The sequence below is a fragment of the Leptodactylus fuscus genome, chromosome 3, assembly GCF_031893055.1.
Source record: "Leptodactylus fuscus isolate aLepFus1 chromosome 3, aLepFus1.hap2, whole genome shotgun sequence".
In the NCBI taxonomy this organism is placed as follows: Eukaryota; Metazoa; Chordata; class Amphibia; order Anura; family Leptodactylidae; genus Leptodactylus; species Leptodactylus fuscus.
The window spans coordinates 191151736-191174811 of NC_134267.1; the positions used below are offsets into that span (position 1 = coordinate 191151736).

At 41.4% G+C, this 23076-nt stretch overlaps 1 protein-coding gene across 2 annotated transcripts in view; it reads left to right on the forward strand.

Moving 5' to 3' along the window:
- The first annotated feature begins 288 nt into the window (after positions 1-288).
- Positions 289-23076, forward strand: part of AGXT (alanine--glyoxylate aminotransferase) — a 40496-nt gene continuing 17708 nt past the window's right edge. The window contains exons 1-8 of one of the 2 annotated variants that reach the window (XM_075266755.1): positions 289-559; positions 6998-7190; positions 7874-7938; positions 8803-8903; positions 9479-9549; positions 10664-10748; positions 11707-11802; positions 13567-13636. In XM_075266755.1, coding sequence (XP_075122856.1) covers positions 329-559; positions 6998-7190; positions 7874-7938; positions 8803-8903; positions 9479-9549; positions 10664-10748; positions 11707-11802; positions 13567-13636 — 912 coding nt within the window. In that variant the 5' untranslated portion in view covers positions 289-328. Of the gene's footprint in view, positions 560-3729; positions 3894-6997; positions 7191-7873; positions 7939-8802; positions 8904-9478; positions 9550-10663; positions 10749-11706; positions 11803-13566; positions 13637-23076 lie in introns of those variants that run through there. The other variant, XM_075266756.1, reaches the window with a different exon arrangement.

The following is a 23076-nucleotide window of genomic DNA, read 5'->3' on the forward strand; positions in this document are numbered from 1 at the left end:
TCCCAATATTCTATCAGCAACTTTGAGACAATATCAAATATTTGGCATCACAAGTGACCTTGGCCTAATATTCACTGTGACCACACTTTTCACAGCCCTAACGCAGAAGATGTTTGTTCAGTGGTGGACAGGTGTAATGTCCCGAGTGTTACGGAGCACAGGTCAGACACCTGAGACCCCGGGGTTAGTGGGAGTGACACTGTGTGACAAATAGAGAGAGGGGAGGGAAGATAAAGGTAGCATTAAAATGCCTGCACTGCAGGGACACAGAGACTGGGTTAAGGTTCACGGTGCGTCATCTCTACTGTCTAGTCAAGGGTTAATAAAGATGCAAGGGACAGTTAGAGGTATATCTTATTCTTTGCTTCGTGCTGCCCGGCTGTCAGGAGCTGTCAGGATGTCCACTCATACAGTCTTTCCTCCATCTGTTGCACTTTTGCAGCCTCTAAATGTCCCTCAACGCCTCATGCTGGGCCCTGGCCCTTCAAATGTTGCTCCACGGGTACAGGCAGCCGGGGCTCTGCAGGTCATTGGTCATATGCACCCCGAAATGTTCCAGGTAAGTCCCTTAGTTAAATGGAAAATGGATAGAAAATCATTTTATTATTCATAGTGTTTAAGGTTATGTTTACACTTTAGGTGAACCATAGAAAATCTGTGTATCTGCCAGAAATATACATGTTGATCCTGGAGATTTAGAACAGATATAATACTAAGTATTGCAAAAGGTAAAATCTGCTGTAAGACTTTGTAGCATAGACAGGTGCGGGCTGGAAATCTGTACAGTAAGGAAATTACCCATGTTTATGTAGAGTTTGGATTAGATATGGTAATGGGTTATCCATTACTGTAAACACCGTGGATCTTCCTACATCTTGTGTGAACCAATCCTGACATCACAAAATATTACATTATCTAGGGTCTGAAATAGTCATACAAGTACTATGTTACCGTATTATCAGATGACTGCAGCTTCTCAGCATGCTTTGTATGACTCAGCTTTGTGACTATTATGTACTGTGCATCATCTCTGAGCGGAGATACTAAATATAGGTGTACCTGAAGTCCTACACAAACCTGAGATAGCACAATGGGATATGTTAATACATTGTGCCAAATGACATAACAAATTTAGACTGGCTATATATATAGGTGTACATTTCCGTATATCTATGTCACTTGTGACTGATTGTAGCAAAGTTGGAGTAATGCAAAAAAAAAAAAAAAAGATTAATATATATATGGATATATGGAAACGTTTCCATTGTCTCTGTTCTCAGTAAACCTGATATAACTTTAACTGAAATAATATTAATTTTACATCAATTTACATAATTTCAACTGGAATATTATTACTCTTACATCAATAATATTGTAAATAGTTAATACATTCATGTTCTATCTAGTGCATGTAACTCAATGTAAGAAGTATACAGTAAGGGTCAGTTCTCACTAGACTGAGAAAAAAGTACTGCCGCCGATTTCAGGCGAAAATTGGGCCGACCCCATTATAGCTTATGAGATCCAGGGGATTCATTGGGTAGCTGCTTTTTAAGTGGATAGGGTTTCATTTTTTTCAGGTCCCCAAGCGGAGTATGAACCTAATAGTGATTGATGGATATGATAGAAAAAAATGCTACATTTTGTGGGACATAATAGCAGAACTTAGGTCATGCTGGAGGAGGTGGAAGGACTTTATAAAATACAATAAATGTCATGCACAGAATGTACCCCTTTTGTTTTACACCTGACAGTATTAGCTGTCCAGGCCGGCTCTGCTTCAGCCTCCAACGGACACCACACTTTATACTGGATTCTGAACACATCCAAATGTCACGTCCTGGCTTTGTTCAGCATCCGTACATAGTGTGTCATACTATCTGAAGGCCAAGGCAGGATTGGCCCTAAATGGGAGCCAGGATGGATGTATGAATATTGCTGTTACCTTTTGAAATAATCCAACGTGTAATGGCCTAATGTAGGACCAGAAAAGGTAGCAATGTACCGTGTAGGGGCTGTAAAAGGGGCAATGTACCCTGTAGCGGCCACAAAAGGGGGGAATGTACCACATGGGGACCATAACTGTATACATAAAGCAAATGTATTGTGCAGGGATCATAAAAAGGGGAAATATACTATGTGAGGGACAATGTTCTGTATGGGGCTCATAAAAGGGATTTTTTTTTACCTACAAATGGGTGGGCAGTTCTAGGAAAGAGGGGGTGTGGCATAGAAAATGTTATTGGGGGGCCTTCCCCTAAGTAATTTGCTTGGGGCCCCCTAAATGTCAAGTCCGCCTTTGTGCACAAAACATGTTCGCCTACTCCTATGGACCCAGTAAATATATGTTGTGGGCCTGCTGCATCACAAAGAACAGATTTTCCACTTATTTTCAAAATTGCTGTGTCATTGTTCTTAAGCAGAAATATAATGCCCTCTGGTGTCTGGCAAATTTGTTTGCCAGTTTTTTCTTTTCAGTCCGAATGGTAACGAATTTTATTGCCAGAAGAAATGTAGCTGTAATTTTATAAAAATTTTGACATGTCATGTGAGAGGTTTTGATGAGTAGGGATTGTGATGCTGACACCCCAACTAATTGCTAAAACTTAGGGGCAGAATCTGTACCCCTTTTTTAAGCCAATGGCTCCTCAGCTCTTCTTGGAGAGCCAAGTAAGTGATTGGTGTACAGGTTCTATGATCAAATTTAGAAATTTTATGGGATGTTTACTTTGTACAAACCCTTTTTGTTAGAGTCCCCTTATAATAAAATGTTTGTTCTCGTACCGTGTTAGCCAGTGGGTAGGAAATATAAAAAAAAATTGAGAAGGGGTTAAATCTGTCACATGGTTTTATGGCATCTTACAGAAATCACTGACCTGAGACCCTGAGAACTGCTAAGAACCTGGAATTGTTTACATTGTTTCTACCAATTACTAATAACCCTCTTCCCCCCCCCTTCCTTCTAGAATTTTAACCCTATGTGTCCTTTTGTACATAAATATGCATCCTTCAGAAATGGTTTTAAATTTACTTGAGAAAGGAGCCTAGAGTTCCGAAACGTTGTAATCTGTCATCATTATTAGTTAGCCATTAAAAAGGTATCAACTACTGAAGACTATCAAGTTTTTTGGTTTTTTTATATTTCCTTATAATAAAATGGTCATGGGGTCACAGAAACCCCAAGAATCAGCTATAATATATACCTTTGACCAATTTCTATTTAAAATCAATGGACTGCATGTCCAAAACAATGGCTGACAGTTAAGCCCATGTACAGGACCCCCTTCTATTATGTCAAAATCTCCAAATAGATCATCTAAACCAGACATGTTATATAAAATCAGAGGTAAATTCTTAGTCTGCAGAATATCTTTAATCAACTAGAACATAGCAAATTAACACATAGGTTTGGTAATCATTTATTCTTTATAAAAACAAATATGAGGACTAAAGGGCATTTTAGATCTAGTTAACTTTTTTGGAAACTGGACAAGTAAGCTTACCATTTACTCCTAAAACATACCTGACTCAACAAGTGCCTGGGTTTACTGTCAATAAATGATGGAATCTTTCTTTAAGAAGGAGGCATTCTGGAGGAAAGTTGCGATTGGAAGGTGCAGAAGGTCTGGTGGACTAGTATAAGGTTCAGGAGCTAATTTTAGTTTATGATGAGAAGGTATAAAGACATAGCGAGGCTCGGCCTCATTTTACACTCTCACTTCAAGAGAAACATGGCCTCCTTGTTATCTGTAGAAAGTCCACAATCCCTACAGCTGCCTTTATATGTTCCTCAAAGGCTCCTTCTGGGACCAGGTCCCTCAAATGTACCACCTCGAGTCCAGACTGCAGGAGCCCAAGCAGTTATCAATCCAATAGGTACTGAGATGCACCAGGTAAGGCCTAAGCAAGACCACATTCACACGTAGTGCTGCACCCCACACAATACCCAAAGGGCCCATAGCTTTGTATCCAATATAAATTTTATTTTTATCCTCTAGAAACCACATAAACATTGTTTCTCCAGAAGATCAAGCACAATTATCTGTTCCAATGAGCAGGGTCTTCCGGTAGGATAGCTTCAGTCTAGTTGTGGTCTTTATAGACATATTACAGAACAATTATGCAATTTCTAAGCCGGGATTGAATTCATTGAGCGATGACAGATTCTATGGGCCACTCTGCTTTACACCCATTGCTTGGCAGCTACTCGTAGTAGAGAAAACCCTAGAAAACAAATGTATTCAGCGGACCTTATAATAATTGCATCAGAAACAGAGAAGCGAGAAATCCAGAAAAGCTGTTATTATATTGTCTTGTAACCGTTAGTTAACAAATAGGCCAAAGTAAATGTTTACTATGGCAGAGTCAGACTGGTAACAAACATTGCGCAATTCTTCTGTCTGTACATTAAAAAGCTGTCCTTTTCTAGCTAACTATTAACGGTACATATCACTTAATAAGATGGCAGTAATATGGGACGGTGGAATTTCTTTTTTGAAGAATCTGTAATTGAGTTTTCTAAAAATAAGACGTTACATCCTAAAGACAATTGCCATGAGCAATGGGTAATATACTAAGGGTGATCTAGTTCAGTGGCTCTCAGCCTGTGGTACGTGTACCCCAGGGGTTATGCCACATAGTCTCAGGGGGTACGCGCCATAACTGGGAACCCCTGCTCTGGTAGTGGTAGATTTAGTGAGTGCTCAGGTTCCATGGCTCCAAGTGACTTAAAAGTATCCAGCATCTATAAATAATGAGGCACAGTGTCTACCAAGCAGAGGCAGGTATCAGAAGATGGTTGGTAGGGGATAAAAGGACAGGTCTCCTCTTCAAAAGCTGCAATACCAGACAAAGCTTCTGGAGCAGTCTATGGAAAATAGTAGACCAGTGGTACTTAACTAGTTTTAGTAAAGGTTTATATCTCTAATGTAAGACCACTGTAAGGTTTGAGCTGAACACCACCAGTAGACATTGTCTTTTGTAGGACTATTTACACATTACTATTTACTTAATCGGTTAAGGCCGGACCAAGAAATTGATTAAGACCCCAGATCAGAGCCCTAAACTGATACAGACTCCAAAACAGACCAATGCAATTTATTACGACATCAAATCAGCCCCCAAACTTGAAGCTCCTAGGCTCCAAGGCAAAAAATGCAACAGGGTTCCCCTTAACTATGTGCTAGCTATAATACCGACGAATATTTGTGTTATGGAGGGGTCTTTGCAACATTAGTGATGTTTGCAGAATAACCACTTTACAGAAGACATGATGATTGAAATTTTCTATGATTAATAATATGATAATATATAAATACTAAGCATGTCTACAGATTACAGTACATGACGTGATTATAATCTGCAAATACTAATAATAGCTATACCTCTGCATAACTGCAAACAACCATTCAGTCATCAGTATTAGTAGACATCAAAAGGGATTTGTTGCAGTTCAAAGCACAAACTATTGAAAAAGAAAAGCAATCATATAGATTTATATATAAAGATTTTTCACCAAGAATGCCATTTTTGGCAGATTTGTCTTGCCAGCACATATGGGTGTTGATATAGCGTATACCCTAGTATCAGTGGTGTCAGAAGCCTTTTCCTATTTCTGTAATGCATTGTAGTCCTGACGTTCTGTAGACCTACTGGTAAATGCTAACACGTCTTCATAACTCCCAGTACACCCATCCACAGCATTATTGGGAAGGATTCAGTCATTGTTGTAAGAGCTAGAACCACAAATGGCTGGGAACTGGATATTAGAAAGCTTCTATGGTGAAGTATCAGGGGTCTGCTCCAAACACATTACAGTACTATATATGGCTTGACCCTTTTCAATATGTTAAAACAGAATATAATATGTTATAGTAAGGAGAGTAAGACATAACAAGAAGGCCTATAGCAAGTGATGCATTGAGTAGATAATAGGCAGTGGGATGTTTCCCAAACTTACCTCTCTCTTCCCCAATGTGAAAGGACCCCGCATGTTATAGCGTTACAAACTGATACTTCCGACTGATTAAAAAAAAAAATGTGAACACCCTGTTATCAATTAGGGCTACACAGAAACTTACTATATATTTATGGGCCATACAAGCTTTTTATAAAACAGAGCAGACTCCTCTATAGATCCAGTGATTCCCATGTCATGTATTGTCAGATTCATTCTCTCCTTTTTTTCCCCATCCTTCCCAGACCACCATGACAACTTCCGCAGTTCACTAATATTTGCTGCCAATAACGTCTTCAACTCCTCAATTTCTATAGCGGAAAAATTTAGACATCTAAGCAAACCCTAGAATAAACACAGTCCAAGTAATGAATGCAAACCCCAAACCAAACCCAAAAAACAGACCCTAGAACCGCTAAACTATTACAGTCCCCTGTATAAATACAGTTCTATCCAGACCACCTGAATACAGGCCTCAAGACCCCCTAAATATAGACTCCAAGCCAGACCTACTAAAACAGACTCGCTAAATAAATTCAGACCCCTAAAGTAATACAGTACCCATACAGTACAGTAATACAATACCCCTAAAGTAATACAGATTGGACCCTTCACCCTTATACAGCAGGTCATGCTTTTCACCTTTGTACCCTTGAGGTCTGCTTTACCCGCTGAATTATGCTCTTGTGACCTTATTTGTGCAAGACTTTTAACAATGACATTTGTGCCAAGGATCATTGTACAAAGCAGTTTGGTCACAATTTGCAGCAAAAACTGCAATAAAATGGCAATGTGCATGAAATCTTTAGGCATCACTCCTGTCATAATCCCCTCCAATCTATAGTAGCCATTGTGCAGAGTCAGGACACATTGGGAGGGATTTACTATGCTACCATTCTTGCAGGAGGAGAGAAAACATAAATTCAGGCCACACAAGATATTTGCTGACCAAGTGCTGTGTCATGTCCTATGTGTAAACCTTAGCATTATACTAAGCAAGTTATTGTACAATATGCAGTGATTTTTGTATCTCTCATACAGATAATGGATGACATTAAACTTGGGATACAGTATGCCTTCCAGACAAAGAACACCTTGACCTTGGCTGTGAGCGGCTCAGGACATTGTGCTATGGAGACGGCCATTTTTAACGTGGTTGAAAAAGGCGATGTAGTTCTTGTGGCTTCAAAAGGCATTTGGGGGGAGAGAGCGGCGGACATTGCTCAGAGGATAGGTAAGAAGGATGGGCGAGCCCATGTCTCTGATATAAAATGTGTGAGAATATGGTAGAAAAGTTAATATAGTAGAGGAAGTGCTATGTGAAAAAGGTGAGACAATATAAGGTGGGGCACAGAGGACACTTAAGGAACAAGACTACTTGTCTATCAAATTTTGAATGATCATGTCAAAGCGTTCTTACTGTATGTAATCATAGACTACAACTCCCAGCATGCATACTTGCTCTACTGTTCTTGTAACTCCCATGGAAGTGAATGGAACATGTTGGGAGCTGTAGTTTCACAGCAACTGGAGTGGTGAAGGTAAAATATTTCACCTACATAGCTTATATTATCAATCCTTCCACTATATTAAGGATGACCCGAGCCTGCCCTATTTCTCTGCCCAGGTTAATTATTCCCATGTTCTTGTTATCGAGCACTTGCACCTGGTCAGTTCTCAGCAATGTTGGCGTGGACTCTGCACCGAATGTTCTCTCTGGCATCTGCCAAGTATTCACACTTGTATTTAGCACATTAACCCTTTTTCACTGCTGTAACTGTACATTGTGCCAGTTATCCTGTAGGACAAATTCTGTGCTGCCTTTTACCTTCTGAGGACTACATGTCTTACGCTATCTAGAAGATGGAGATAAAAATTGCAGTGGTGACTTATTTTAGATAATTTTACATCATTTAGGTGCTGATGTGCGTCTCATGACAAAGTCACCTGGTGAAGGGTTCACCTTAAAAGAAATAGAAAAGGTAATGCAAATGCAACACTTTGTATTCTGAGCAAAATGCCTGTTCCTTCACGGGGCCCTGAAAGCAGAAGACTGCTCATATCCATGTAGTCCATCTAATAGCTACGCAGAACCTCAGGTTTCCACAGTTGACCTGTCCCTTCTCCCGACACATCTGATTTAGCAAATAGTTGCATTCACTATCCCTTATTACAACTCTGTTACTCTTCCTGGAAATTTACAGACAAAAATGACGCATGCATGGTACCGTTCCCTGTGTATTCCTGAACTGTCAGCCATTGACCAATAAGTGCATCAGTCTCTATATTGACTTGTCCCTTTAACAAGCATATTGGTAATTAGTTAATTCATAATTTTCTAAGAGGAATAACAGAGGAACAGCACAATTTCAAATTCTAAGAAAAGCTTCTCTGTAAGAGGACTATTACGTTATTTTTCTTCCCCTTCAGTATTGCCATATTCATACCAATCCACAGAATACAGGTGTTATGTCTTTTTTCCTGCATAGTGAATGCCGCAAAAACAAAGCCCAAACAAAGTCGCAGAAACACAGTTTATCTCTAATTCTACCCCATTATGAATTTTTTTTCTAGCTTCCCAGTACCTAGGGGGTGTACCTGATGGAGGTGCTTGTTACAGTTCGCAGCACCCTGAGTACTGTGTGGGGTGTTATGTTTCACATGGCTGCACTGTGAGGGACTCTATATTACACGTGAGGGCACTGGGGTGGGGGGGCCATTATTTTATACATAGGGGTACTATGTCGACAGCAGATGGCCACTTAATGTGCTTCATAGTGAGTTATCAATGCCAGGCTGCACATGTTAAATGCTTGGCCTTTTACATGTTCTTTTTTTTAATCCAGGGTCTAGCTGAGCACAAGCCTTCTCTCTTGTTCATCACTCATGGAGAGTCATCCAGTGGGGTGGTGCAGCCATTAGATGGCTTTGGAGACCTGTGTCACCGGTATGTGCTTTAAAAAGAAGGAAAAATAGAAAGATGCAGCAAAGAAACGCCCTCTTGTGGCCGCCGACAGGCTTTGTCATTAAGGCTATATTCGCACAAAGGTCAAAAACAGCCGTCACACAACTGCTTTTAGAATATAGTGAGGCATACTTATTAATTCAATTGAATCCTTCATAGATTTAGATATATTAATAAATCTGATGTACAGACCTTCATACATTTGTCTCACTTTCCGACACTCCGATGATGCAAAACCTTTTAAACCACGCCCATTCTGTGCACATTTTTCACAAATGTCGAGCCAATCATATTTATATGTTTTTTTCTACTGTACATAAATGTGAAAATGTCGCGCACAATAAATTTTGGCATAACTGTATGTCCCAAAAACTGTTTTTCTCGGGCATTACTCTCCGCAGTTGTGTGAATATAGGCTTAGCTGTAGGACTATGTAAGAGATTTGGAGCTCTGCATTAGAAAAATGGAGATCCAAACATTAAAATGGTAAATTATGACATAAATTAGCATTCAGTTTTGGCCTAAAATTAAATATCTGATGTTTGTTCCACATACAGGTATAACTGCCTCCTGCTGGTAGACTCTGTAGCATCTCTGGGAGGTGCTCCTATCTATATGGACAAACAGGGTAAGAATTAGCTATGTATCATCTACTTATCAACTAATAGTTTAGGGACATCATTTTGTGTATTATCTTTGTACTATGACATCACTTTGCCAATAATCTTTGTATTGTGACATCACTGTGAGCATTGTCCTTGTAATGTAACATCACCCTGCACACTATCCCTGTACTTACATCACTGTGTGCATTATCCATGTTCTGTAACATCACCCTGCACACTATCCCTGTACTTACATCACGGTGTGCAGTATCCCTGTACTGTAACATCAATCTGCACACTATCACAGTACTGTGACATCAATGTGCACATTATCCTTGTACAATAACATCACTCTGCAAATCCCTGTACTGCAACATCACTGTGTGCATTATCCATGTACTGTAACATCACCCTGCACACTATACCTGTACTGATATCACTGTGTGCAGTATCCATGTACTGTAACGTCACCCTGCACACTATCCTTGTACTGTGACATTACTGTGTGCATTATCCATGTACTGTAAAAGCATTCTGCACACTATCACAGTACTGTGACATCAATGTGCGCATTATCCTTGTACTGTAAAATCACTCTGAACATCCCTGTAGTGTGACATCACTGTGTGCATTATTCTTGTACTATGACATCTCTCCGTACACTATCCCTGTACAGTGACATCATTATGCGTTTTATCCTTGTACCATGATATCACTATGAGCATATCACTGTGTGCATTATTCTAGTACTGTGACATCACTATGAGCATTTCCCTTCTGTTGTGACATCAACATGACATTAACTTTGTACTGTGACATCATCCATGAGCATTAAGAAATTACTTCAGGAGTTAAGAGTTACTTTATCAGTTTTTAATGTCTTGAAATCATTTGTTGTTGAGGTTGAATATGGTAGCTTATATTTCTGCTTAGACATCAGCAGAGTCTAGTGAATGAATCAGATAGGTTACTGTATGTGATGTAGTCATGAGGTAGCGGAAGTTTTGTATGGTGCACCTAGAGTGCCACCTAATGGATAGACAGCCTTAATACACTGCAGGACAACAGACAACTAAAATGTAACTTCCAACTATGGAATCAAATGTTTTTGTTTTTTTATTATTATGTCTCTGATAGGAATTGACATCCTATACTCTGGTTCTCAGAAGGTATTAAATGCTCCTCCAGGAACTGCACCCATCTCATTCAGTGAGCTTGCAAGGTATTTCATGAATGTATTGTAAAGTGGAAGTGTATTACGGTTATCTTCATTCTTACAGGTTAAGCTATGTCTCTATGTGTCATAGGCTGGAGTTTCTATTCCAATATTGATTGTTATTTCCTGTTTAACAATCAGATTTGGATACAAAGTAGAGGTGTATATTACTATTATGTAATAAATGACATCTCCAAAATATTACTAGTGACTAGGCCGGTGGCAGCATTGTGCCATAGAAAAGGACACAGAAAAGGGCAGGCAGGTGTGCACATCCCCTTGTCCTGTAAAGAAAATGGGTTGGAAAAAGTCATATAGGATATAATGAAATGGCTACAGTGTGGCCATTCGAGGCATATGGAGCCAAAGTTAGTTATTCGTGTGGTCTGCAGCGTTAATACTCCACAGCTTGGTAGAGATTATTGTGATATTGTGATCGCTGTTAAAGGCAAAGTCCTCCACAACCCCCAACTACACCGACTGTCCTGGAAAACTTCAAATGTAGAGTCATGCTGCGGCAGAAAACGTCTTCTTAAATATTCAAACTCTATGGTTCAGACACTCCAAGAACTTCCCATCGACTGGTACACTCAAGTTCACAGTCGCTGATGGTATTCTTATGGGTCCGAAGGGAAGCAGAGCATTGAACACAACTGAAGCTACTTCTTCCTGGTGGCTGGGTGGGGAAAAGGGTTTGCAGGAGATGGAGTATCCACCGCCCCCCAAATCCAGTTGGCTCTCATTGGAGTTCTGGAGTTCCTCAACATTGTTTTGTGAATAAAAGCTATAATTTAAAAGTATGCTATGTGTCACAGGTTTGTCCGTGATATTCAGTATAGCACAATATATCCAGTAGGCCCTAAACCTATTGAAATGAACACTACAAAATAGATGGGAAGTATGTTATATACCAGATCTGCTGCTATCTGCTAGTTCTGTGGTATTGACTTGTTTTCTTGCACAGTAAGAAGATATTCAGCCGTAAGACAAAACCACCATCGCTATATGTGGACATGTCCTGGCTTGCAAACTACTGGGGCTGTGATGGAAAACCAAGAATGTAAGTTACAACCTGAACTTGCATCAGTTACCTTACATTAGGACTAAAATCATGTTAGAAATATTTGTAGCAATTATGTAATTCTATTGTTTTACCAAAGTTATGTGTGGAAAACGCACCTCACAATGTACTAGATACACTGGTGGCACTAGTAAGACATCTCACCAAGTATCTGGATGTAAGCTAATACTAAGCCATTCCATGAGAACACTAGTGCTCTGAAGTTTGGCATCCACTCACTGGCAGTAATTGCTGAACATCCATAAGGCTGCCAACATGATAGATGTGTCTTTTTTAACCTAAATACACAGAGTAACTCAAACTCCATAAATGGCTAATGAAAGGGATCCTAAAAGGAAAACTCTTTTAGACTGGGGCTACACAGCCACACACTTTACCCAGCCAAACATCAGAGTGCACATATTTACAGCAAGTAATGAAAATGGATGTTGTAACATTGCGACTTAAAGGGATTCTACCACTAAATATGTATTTTTTGTGCTTTAGACGTCGGAATAGCCTTTAGAAAGGCTATTCATCTCTTACCTTTAGAATTGGTATCCGCACCGCCGTTCCTTAGAATTACCAGTTTTTACCGGTATGCAAATGAGTTCTCTCGCAGCAATGGGGGAGGGCCCCAGCGCTCAAACAGCGATGGGGGCGTCCCCACTGCTGCCAGAGAACTCGCTATCTTCAGCTGCATCCTCCCCTTCTCTCGTCGTCTTCCGTCTGGGTCAGCTCTGACACCTTGCGCAGAGCTGCTCTACTAGTGTCTCACTGGCTGGAGAGAGTTCTCTGGCAGCAGTGGGGACGCCCCCATTACCGTTTAAGCACTGGGGCCCACCCCCATTGCTGCGAGAGAACTCATTTGCATACCGGTAAAAACTGGTAATTCTAAGGAACGGCGGTGCGGATACCACTTCTAAAGGTAAGAGACGAATAGCCTTTCTAAAGGCTTTTCCAACGTCTAAAAAAAAAAAAACGGCATTTCTAAGGAACGGCTGCGTGGAGACCATGTCTAAAGGTAAGAGACGAATAGCCTTTCTAAAGTCTATTCCGACATCTAAAGCACAAAAAATACATATTTAGTGGTAGAATCCCTTTAAAGAGAACCTTTCATGTACTTTGACACTATATACTGCTAGAAAGCTGAAAGCTTTGCTGGTATGTGCTTTGGTAGCAAAGATATCAGCACCAATAGTTTCAAGACCAATATCCCTACACTGACAGGGGAACAACTTTACAGCTCTCCATCATCATGGGTGGTCAGGAAAGCCCCCCTGTCAGTACACTTCTATAGTCTTGTAATATTAGGAAGGCTGTCCCTCACAGCCCAGAGATGACATTGAACTGTATGGCAGACCCCTCTGACAGTGCAAGTGATGAAACTAACAGCACAGATATCCCTGCAACCGATGCACCGACCAATGTACTGAATTCTGTGGTATATAACACTGCTAATGTAAGGACTGTTGTGTTGTGGTTACACCAACCTGTGATTCAAAACACAACCACATTCATTTTTATGACCCTGCATTACAAAAGTTATTGGGTCAGGACCTGTCATATAGTAAATCCCATTTCTGCTTCATGGACCCTGGCCTCTTTATTGTGGAATGTGAAACATGTTCAAAAATAGGTCTTTAGTGACAGACATTACATTACATTATATGTATTATATGACAGACATTACTATATAATATATACAAAATAATATAATGTATACAATATATAGAATTACTTTTAAACACTACTATTTTTCAGATATCATCATACAGGACCAGTGACAAATTTCTACACCCTAAGGGAAGGACTGGCAATCCTGGCTGAGCGGGTGATTTTTAAAACTTAATTTTTTATAGTGCTTCATATTAGTAACAATTGTACTGTTATCTTCTTCACTATCATTTTTAGTGCATGCCTGGTGTGTATACCAGTAAAATCCCTCAGTATATCTGTGTCCATAGGTTATACTTGGCCCAACATATACCCAAGAAGTGTCCTATAAAACATTTTTGTGTCAGTATACATGTATAAAGTTGTACAATCTTTCGTAAATTTGGTGGAACTTCAAGTCTAACACTTCTCCTGAGATGCTACTTCGTTTTCTACGCCTCTCCTTTACCACAGTTAGGGTGCATTCACACTACGGATACGGTGACTGATTCTGAACGTTAAAACACGTTCAGAATCAGCGCGTATAAAGCACATCCCATTCATTTCAATGGGAGCCGGCATACAAGCGCTCCCCATTGAAATGAATGGGCTGCTTTTTACTCTACGAGCGCTCCCATTGAAGTGAATGGGAAGCGCTCAGGTGTACGGCTCGCCGTGTGAAGGGGCCTGGCGCTCAGCTCAGTCCGAGCCGTACACGCGAGCGCTTCCCATTCACTTCAATGGGAGTGCTCGTAGAGTAAAAAGCAGCCCATTCATTTCAATGGGGAGCGCTTGTATGCTGGCTCCCATTGAAATGAATGGGATCTGCTTTATACGCGCTGATTCTGACTGTGTTTTAACGTTCAGAATCAGTCACTGTATCCGTAGTGTGAATGCACCCTTAGATTGTAAGAACTTTCGCAACTTTTAGGGCTAGTTCACATGGGATTCCGCGTGGACACATTCCAGCGTGGCTGCCACGCCGGGATGCATCCTGTCGCGGCATTCTGCTATGGATTAGACCAAATAAATGGGCTGGAGCCTTGTGCCGCAGCTGATTCATCTGCAGAATCCGCAGCATGATAGGGCAGCTCACTTCTTTTTTCCACTACTAGCTAAGCATTGAAGTCAATGGGAGCAGCGGATTTTGAGGTGGATTCCGTGTCAAAATCCGCTGTCCACTTTCCTACCGACTCTTCAAAAGTAGAGTGAGTTATATTAAGATGAACAAGTCACATTTGTGCAAAAAAGCACCAAAAAAAAAATCATAAAACTGGAAGGCGGCAGCTTAGACCTCACTCTGAATCAGCCATTTCTTATTAATTTTAATATTAATGCCATATGCCATGGTTGCGTCTGGCAGGATTCCTCACTGCAGCTTATCTTGTAAGGTGTATACCGATCTTTGCATAGAACTGTGTCCTATATATTATAAAAAAAAATTATATAACATCCCAGTAAAGTTTTTATATAAATTCCTTATAATATACAGGATCTCTTCTTGCAGTCATTCACTCTGATCTTTAGGCACGACTTGTTATAAAACACAGCTCTGCTTTTACTCTACCCCATTATGCATGGTATTCCATGTGTCAGTCTAATATGTTTGTCATAGAACGCCATTTTTTTAGTCAGATAGTCATGCCTGGATGAGGAGGGAGATAGGCCTAGAAGATTTAGGGTGCATCAGATGTTTATTGGGCTTGGAAATTTATATTGTTTGAGTCAAACAAGGTGTCTACATGAGGTTTTCAAATTACATAGCACTAAAAATTTGAGTATGGTTTGGGAGAATTTCTGGGGCCAGGAGCTGATAGTATTAATTTGAATCTGAGCTTGGTGATTTAGGTTTAGGAGATTACCAGGCGGACCTTTTCCTCCATTATGGGACTCACTAGGGAAGGCTTTTTGCTCCTCAGTCACACTAGGCAAGTCTAGAAATGCAGTAACGGTGGGTATGTCAGTGAGATCTGCCCTATGCAAACTAAGCTCAACAATTGTTTTAGAGGGGTTATGCTATTTCTAAAATTAATGGCTTATCCTAAGACTAGGCCATCAATATTAGATCTGTGGAGGTCTGACACCCGGGACCCCCACAGATCACCAGAAATGAGACAGCTCTCAGTATTGTTTAGATGGCACAAGCCATGCTGCCCGCTGTACAAACTATAGTGACAAGTGTGGGGACTGCAGGGCTGTCTCATTGAAATCTATAAGGCCACGCTCCACTACCCACACTCAGTGCTACATTTTGCAATATGTTACTATGGAGTCCTGCGCTGTCTCAGTAACAGTGATCTGCAGAAGTCCCAGGTGTAAGATCCACGCAAATCTAATACTGACGGCCTATTCTAAGGACAGGTCATCAATGTTAGAAACCAGATAACTAGAGATGAGCGAACAGTGTTCTATCGAACTCATGTTCGATCGGATATTAGGCTGTTCGGCATGTTCGAATCGAATCGAACACCGCGTGGTAAAGTGCGCCATTACTCGATTCCCCTCCCACCTTCCCTGGCGCCTTTTTTGCTCCAATAACAGCGCAGGGTAGGTGGGACAGGAACTACGACACCGGTGACGTTGAAAAAAGTAGGCAAAACCCATTGGCTGCCGAAAACATGTGACCTCTAATTTAAAAGAACAGCGCCGCCCAGCTTCGCGTCATTCTGAGCTTGCAATTCACCGAGGACGGAGGTTTCCGTCCAGTTAGCTAGGGCTTAGATTCTGGGTAGGCAGGGACAGGCTAGATAGGAAGGAGAAGACAACCAACAGCTCTTATAAGAGCTAAATTCCAGGGAGAAGCTTGTCAGTGTAACGTGGCACTGACGGGCTCAATCGCCGCAACCCAGCTTTCCCAGGATCCTGAATGGAATACACTGTCAGTGTATTCCCGTATACCCGATATATACCCCCGATACCCGTTCCAACGGTGTGCCCCCCCACCTTCACCCCAGAAATACCCTGCAAGTCCCCTAGCAATAGGATTGGGGCTATATACACCCACTATTTTTGCTACTGCCATATAGTGCCATTGTCTGACTGGGAATTCAAAGAATATATTGGGCTTACATATAACTTCAATTCCAGGGAGAAGCTTGTCAGTGTAACGTGGCACTGACGGGCTCAATCGCCGCAACCCAGCTTTCCCAGGATCCTGAATGGAACACACTGACAGTGTATTCCCGTATACCCCATATATACACCCCAAATCCCCGTTCCAACGGTGTGCCCCCCCACCTTCACCTCAGAAATACCCTGCAAGTCCCCTAGCAATAGAATTGGGGCTATATACACCCACAATTTTTGCTACTGGTATATAGTGCCATTGTCTGACTGGGAATTCAAAGAATATATTGGGGTGATGTGCACCCACAATTTTTGCTACTGCTATACAGTGCCATTGTCTCACTGGGAATTTAAAGAATATATGGGGGTTATGTGCACCCACAATTTTTAATACTGGTATACAGTGCCATTGTCTGACTGGGAATTCAAAGAATATATGGGGGTTATGTGCACCCACAATTTTTACTACTGGTATACAGTGCCATTGTCTGACTGGGAATTCAAAGAATATATTGGGGTGACGTGCACCCACAATTTTTGCTACTGCTATACAGTGCCATTGTCTCACTGGGAATTCAAAGAATATATGGGGGTTATGTGCACCCACAATTTTTAATACTGGTATACAGTGCCATTGTCTGACTGGGAATTCAAAGAATATATTGGGGTTATGTGCACCCACAATTTTTAATACTGGTATATAGTGCCATTGTCTGACTGGGAATTCAAAGAATATATGGGGGTTATGTGCACCCACAATTTTTAATACTGGTATACAGTGCCATTGTCTGACTGGGAATTCAAAGAATATATTGGGGTTATGTGCACCCACAATTTTTACTACTGGTATACAGTGCCATTGTCTCACTGGGAATTCAAAGAATATATTGGGGTTATGTGCACCCACAATTTTTACTACTGGTATATAGTGCCATTGTCTGACTGGGAATTCAAAGAATATATGGGGGTTATGTGCACCCACAATTTTTAATACTGGTATACAGTGCCATTGTCTGACTGGGAATTCAAAGAATATATGGGGGTTATGTGCACCCACAATTTTTACTACTGGTATACAGTGCCATTGTCTCACTGGGAATTCAAAGAATATATTGGGGTGACGTGCACCCACAATTTTTGCTACTGCTATACAGTGCCATTGTCTCACTGGGAATTCAAAGAATATATGGGGGTTATGTGCACCCACAATTTTTAATACTGGTATACAGTGCCATTGTCTGACTGGGAATTCAAAGAATATATGGGGGTTATGTGCACCCACAATTTTTAATACTGGTATACAGTGCCATTGTCTGACTGGGAATTCAAAGAATATATTGGGGTTATGTGCACCCACAATTTTTACTACTGGTATACAGTGCCATTGTCTGACTGGGAATTCAAAGAATATATGGGGGTTATGTGCACCCACAATTTTTAATACTGGTATATAGTGCCATTGTCTGACTGGGAATTCAAAGAATATATGGGGGTTACGTGCACCCACAATTTTTAATACTGCTATACAGTTCCATTGTCTCACTGGGAATTCAAAGAATATATGGGGGTTATGTGCAACCACAATTTTTAATACTGGTATACAGTGCCATTGTCTGACTGGGAATTCAAAGAATATATGGGGGTTATGTGCACCCACAATTTTTAATACTGGTATATAGTGCCATTGTCTGACTGGGAATTCAAAGAATATATGGGGGTTACGTGCACCCACAATTTTTAATACTGCTATACAGTTCCATTGTCTCACTGGGAATTCAAAGAATATATGGGGGTTATGTGCACCCACAATTTTTAATACTGGTATACAGTGCCATTGTCTGACTGGGAATTCAAAGAATATATGGGGGTTATGTGCACCCACAATTTTTAATACTGGTATACAGTGCCATTGTCTGACTGGGAATTCAAAGAATATATGGGGGTTATGTGCACCCACAATTTTTAATACTGGTATACAGTGCCATTGTCTGACTGGGAATTCAAAGAATATATGGGGGTTACGTGCACCCACAATTTTTGCTACTGCTATACAGTTCCATTGTCTCACTGGGAATTCAAAGAATATATGGGGGTTATGTGCACCCACAATTTTTAATACTGGTATACAGTGCCATTGTCTGACTGGGAATTCAAAGAATATATTGGGGTTATGTGCACCCACAATTTTTACTACTGGTATATAGTGCCATTGTCTGACTGGGAATTCAAAGAATATATGGGGGTTATGTGCACCCACAATTTTTAATACTGGTATACAGTGCCATTGTCTGACTGGGAATTCAAAGAATATATGGGGGTTATGTGCACCCACAATTTTTAATACTGGTATACAGTGCCATTGTCTGACTGGGAATTCAAAGAATATATTGGGGTTATGTGCACCCACAATTTTTACTACTGGTATACAGTGCCATTGTCTGACTGGGAATTCAAAGAATATATGGGGGTTATGTGCACCCACAATTTTTAATACTGGTATATAGTGCCATTGTCTGACTGGGAATTCAAAGAATATATGGGGGTTACGTGCACCCACAATTTTTAATACTGCTATACAGTTCCATTGTCTCACTGGGAATTCAAAGAATATATGGGGGTTATGTGCACCCACAATTTTTAATACTGGTATACAGTGCCATTGTCTGACTGGGAATTCAAAGAATATATGGGGGTTATGTGCACCCACAATTTTTAATACTGGTATATAGTGCCATTGTCTGACTGGGAATTCAAAGAATATATGGGGGTTACGTGCACCCACAATTTTTAATACTGCTATACAGTTCCATTGTCTCACTGGGAATTCAAAGAATATATGGGGGTTATGTGCACCCACAATTTTTAATACTGGTATACAGTGCCATTGTCTGACTGGGAATTCAAAGAATATATGGGGGTTATGTGCACCCACAATTTTTAATACTGGTATATAGTGCCATTGTCTGACTGGGAATTCAAAGAATATATGGGGGTTACGTGCACCCACAATTTTTGCTACTGCTATACAGTTCCATTGTCTCACTGGGAATTCAAAGAATATATGGGGGTTATGTGCACCCACAATTTTTAATACTGGTATATAGTGCCATTGTCTGACTGGGAATTCAAAGAATATATGGGGGTTATGTGCACCCACAATTTTTAATGCTGGTATACAGTGCCATTGTCTCACTGGGAATTCAAAGAATATATTGGGGTTATGTGCACCCACAATTTTTACTACTGGTATATAGTGCCATTGTCTGACTGGGAATTCAAAGAATATATGGGGGTTATGTGCACCCACAATTTTTAATACTGGTATACAGTGCCATTGTCTGACTGGGAATTCAAAGAATATATGGGGGTTATGTGCACCCACAATTTTTACTACTGGTATACAGTGCCATTGTCTGACTGGGAATTCAAAGAATATATTGGGGTGACGTGCACCCACAATTTTTGCTACTGCTATACAGTGCCATTGTCTCACTGGGAATTCAAAGAATATATGGGGGTTATGTGCACCCACAATTTTTAATACTGGTATACAGTGCCATTGTCTGACTGGGAATTCAAAGAATATATTGGGGTTATGTGCACCCACAATTTTTACTACTGGTATATAGTGCCATTGTCTGACTGGGAATTCAAAGAATATATGGGGGTTATGTGCACCCACAATTTTTAATACTGGTATACAGTGCCATTGTCTGACTGGGAATTCAAAGAATATATGGGGGTTATGTGCACCCACAATTTTTAATACTGGTATACAGTGCCATTGTCTGACTGGGAATTCAAAGAATATATTGGGGTTATGTGCACCCACAATTTTTACTACTGGTATACAGTGCCATTGTCTGACTGGGAATTCAAAGAATATATGGGGGTTATGTGCACCCACAATTTTTAATACTGGTATATAGTGCCATTGTCTGACTGGGAATTCAAAGAATATATGGGGGTTACGTGCACCCACAATTTTTGCTACTGCTATACAGTTCCATTGTCTCACTGGGAATTCAAAGAATATATGGGGGTTATGTGCACCCACAATTTTTAATACTGGTATACAGTGCCATTGTCTCACTGGGAATTCCACAAATAATTTGGGGATTCATTCACCCTACATCTCAGGCTCTTGCCATATTCACCCAGGTTGTCAGTGCTGCACCAGCTCGTTCCCAGACAGCTCGGCCCGAAAAACACGTTACCTATATAGAGGATTTGGACAATGAAGACAACATGTTTTAAATCTAATGTCTGCACCTTCTCCAGAATTAAAATAAAGGCAGCGTTTAACTTTCAAATAGCACTGCACAAAGGAAGAGCTTATCAGCTTGTCTCATGACATGCTACTGAAAAGTTTCATTTGTGTATCTTAATGTAAATATAGTTGTATAAGCTTTTTGGGTTTTAGGCACTGCCAAGTTATTTATTACCACCCGCTCCCTTATAATGATGATGACGCCAAAGTCACTGTGGGTGTTCAGAGCTCACAGCTTTGGGTGACATTTGTCTTGCTCTCTGTCGGTACCAGCTGTCTTTTTGGATACCGTAAAGTTATGTTGACTTTATTAACAGCTATAGAAGCTTTAGCCAGGTTGTGACGGTGTGTAACCCTAACAACACTAAGTGGGATACACATTAATAGTCAGTCTATGTACGCTAAACGTATCACTGAAGTAATTTTTTTTCCCTCTCCCCTAATATAAGAAAGGAACAGACATTAGACCTAGACCGGGGTTCGAGGCTTGAAAAAATCCAGTATTATTTGTTCTTCATGATGTGAAATATGTGTTGAAAAGCAACCCAAGATGAAGTCAGCCATGTGTGCCAGTGTGTTACTTGGCATGCCTTTGCTGGCCCCAACTGTAAGGGTCACTCTCCATTTCCTCCATTTTCCACTCCCCTTCACACCATTTGTGGTGAAGCAATGGGATGCACTGAAGTGCACCCTCTAGCCTCGTGTGGGATAGGGACATCAGATGCCACTCCAACCCCCTCGTCTTCCTCCGCCAGCCAACGGTGCGAAGATGAGAGGAGTGTGCTCTGAATGTTTTCTGCCTAGCAGAGGCTAGTTCTCACTTACGAAAATGGCCCCACTTTGACCTGTATATCAGGCACAATGGTGTAGGTTTCAAAGAAACATGGCACCAACAAGTTGGAAAACGTGGGCCATGCGTGGACCGTGTTTGAGTCTGGCAAGCTCCAGATCTGCTACCAGGTTCCAGCCATTATCACAGGCGCAAAAATGCCAGGCCCCAGGTGTAGCAGGGAAAAAAAAATGCCATCTCAGCCAGGATGGCATCCCTGACCTCGGAGGCACTGTGCTGTCTGTCCCCCAAGCTGATCAGTTTCAGCACGGCCTGCTGACATCTCCCCATGCCAGTGTTACAGTGTTTTCCGCTAGTAGCTGGGGTGGAGGTTGCAGCTTCGTAGGGTTTCAGTCTACTCCTGCCATGAATTTTGGCCTGGGAGAGGAGATAGGCCACCCCAGTTTGCACCCGGGGAACAGACTCCACCACATTCACCCTGCCTGTCATTAAAGATAAGCACTGCAGCATCCCTGACCACAGGCGCTTGTCCATGTGTCGGTGGTCAAGTGGACCTTGCAGCAAAGCGCAGAGCTCTGGGCCCGACTGATGTTATGGGACACATGCAGGCGCAAGGCAGAGACAGCACACCAAGAGAAGTAGTAACGGCTAGGCCCAGCATAGGGAGGTGCCCCAGCTGCCATCTGCTGACGGAAGGCCTGGGTCTCCAGAAGCATAAACAAACACCAACATCTCCAGGGCCAGCAGTTTATCGATGAGGCTGTTACAGGCTTGGGCATGGGGGTGGGTTGTATTGTACTTCTGCCTGCAATGAAAAGCTTGGGAAATGTGGAGTGGCTGGGAAGAGGCGCATGATGGTGCAGGCCAAAAGGGCGCATGAGGGTGAACTCCCCAATGTGTCAGAGATAGGTGTGTAGGTGTCCTTGCATCATATACTTGCACCATATTTGGCTTTGGAAGTTAATTTTGTGCCAAAAAGTGGTTAAGACAGCGATCCCTCAGCTACTCCCGTTACACTGTCTATTGAAGTTACCATCTGTGGAAGTGGACCACCATTTCTAAGATCCCAAAGGAAGCAGGCAAGAGATGTGCAGTTCAGAAAAAAAGATGAGAAAATAAGTTTAGGCTGTAGAGCACAGAGGGATCGGAGAGGACAGAGCTGGTGTCGGCCAGGTATTCCCACAACATGCGCCTATACTTGTCCCTCCTGGTGACACTAGGCCCCTGAGTGGCAGTAATTTGTCCAGGGGGGCCATTAACGTGTTCCAGACCTAGGAATAAGTCTTCCAACAGGGTAGAGTTTTGCATGCCTTTGCTTCTACCCACTGTTTTTGCTGCTTAGCTTCCCTCCACATCTACTCTGCTTTCACCCCTAAACATCACCCCAGTTTATGCCTTTGCTTCTACCCAGGTTTTTTGTTGATTTAGCTTCCCTCTACATCTACACTGCTTTAGCCCCTAGACATCACCCCTGTCCATTTGGGGTCGGTGG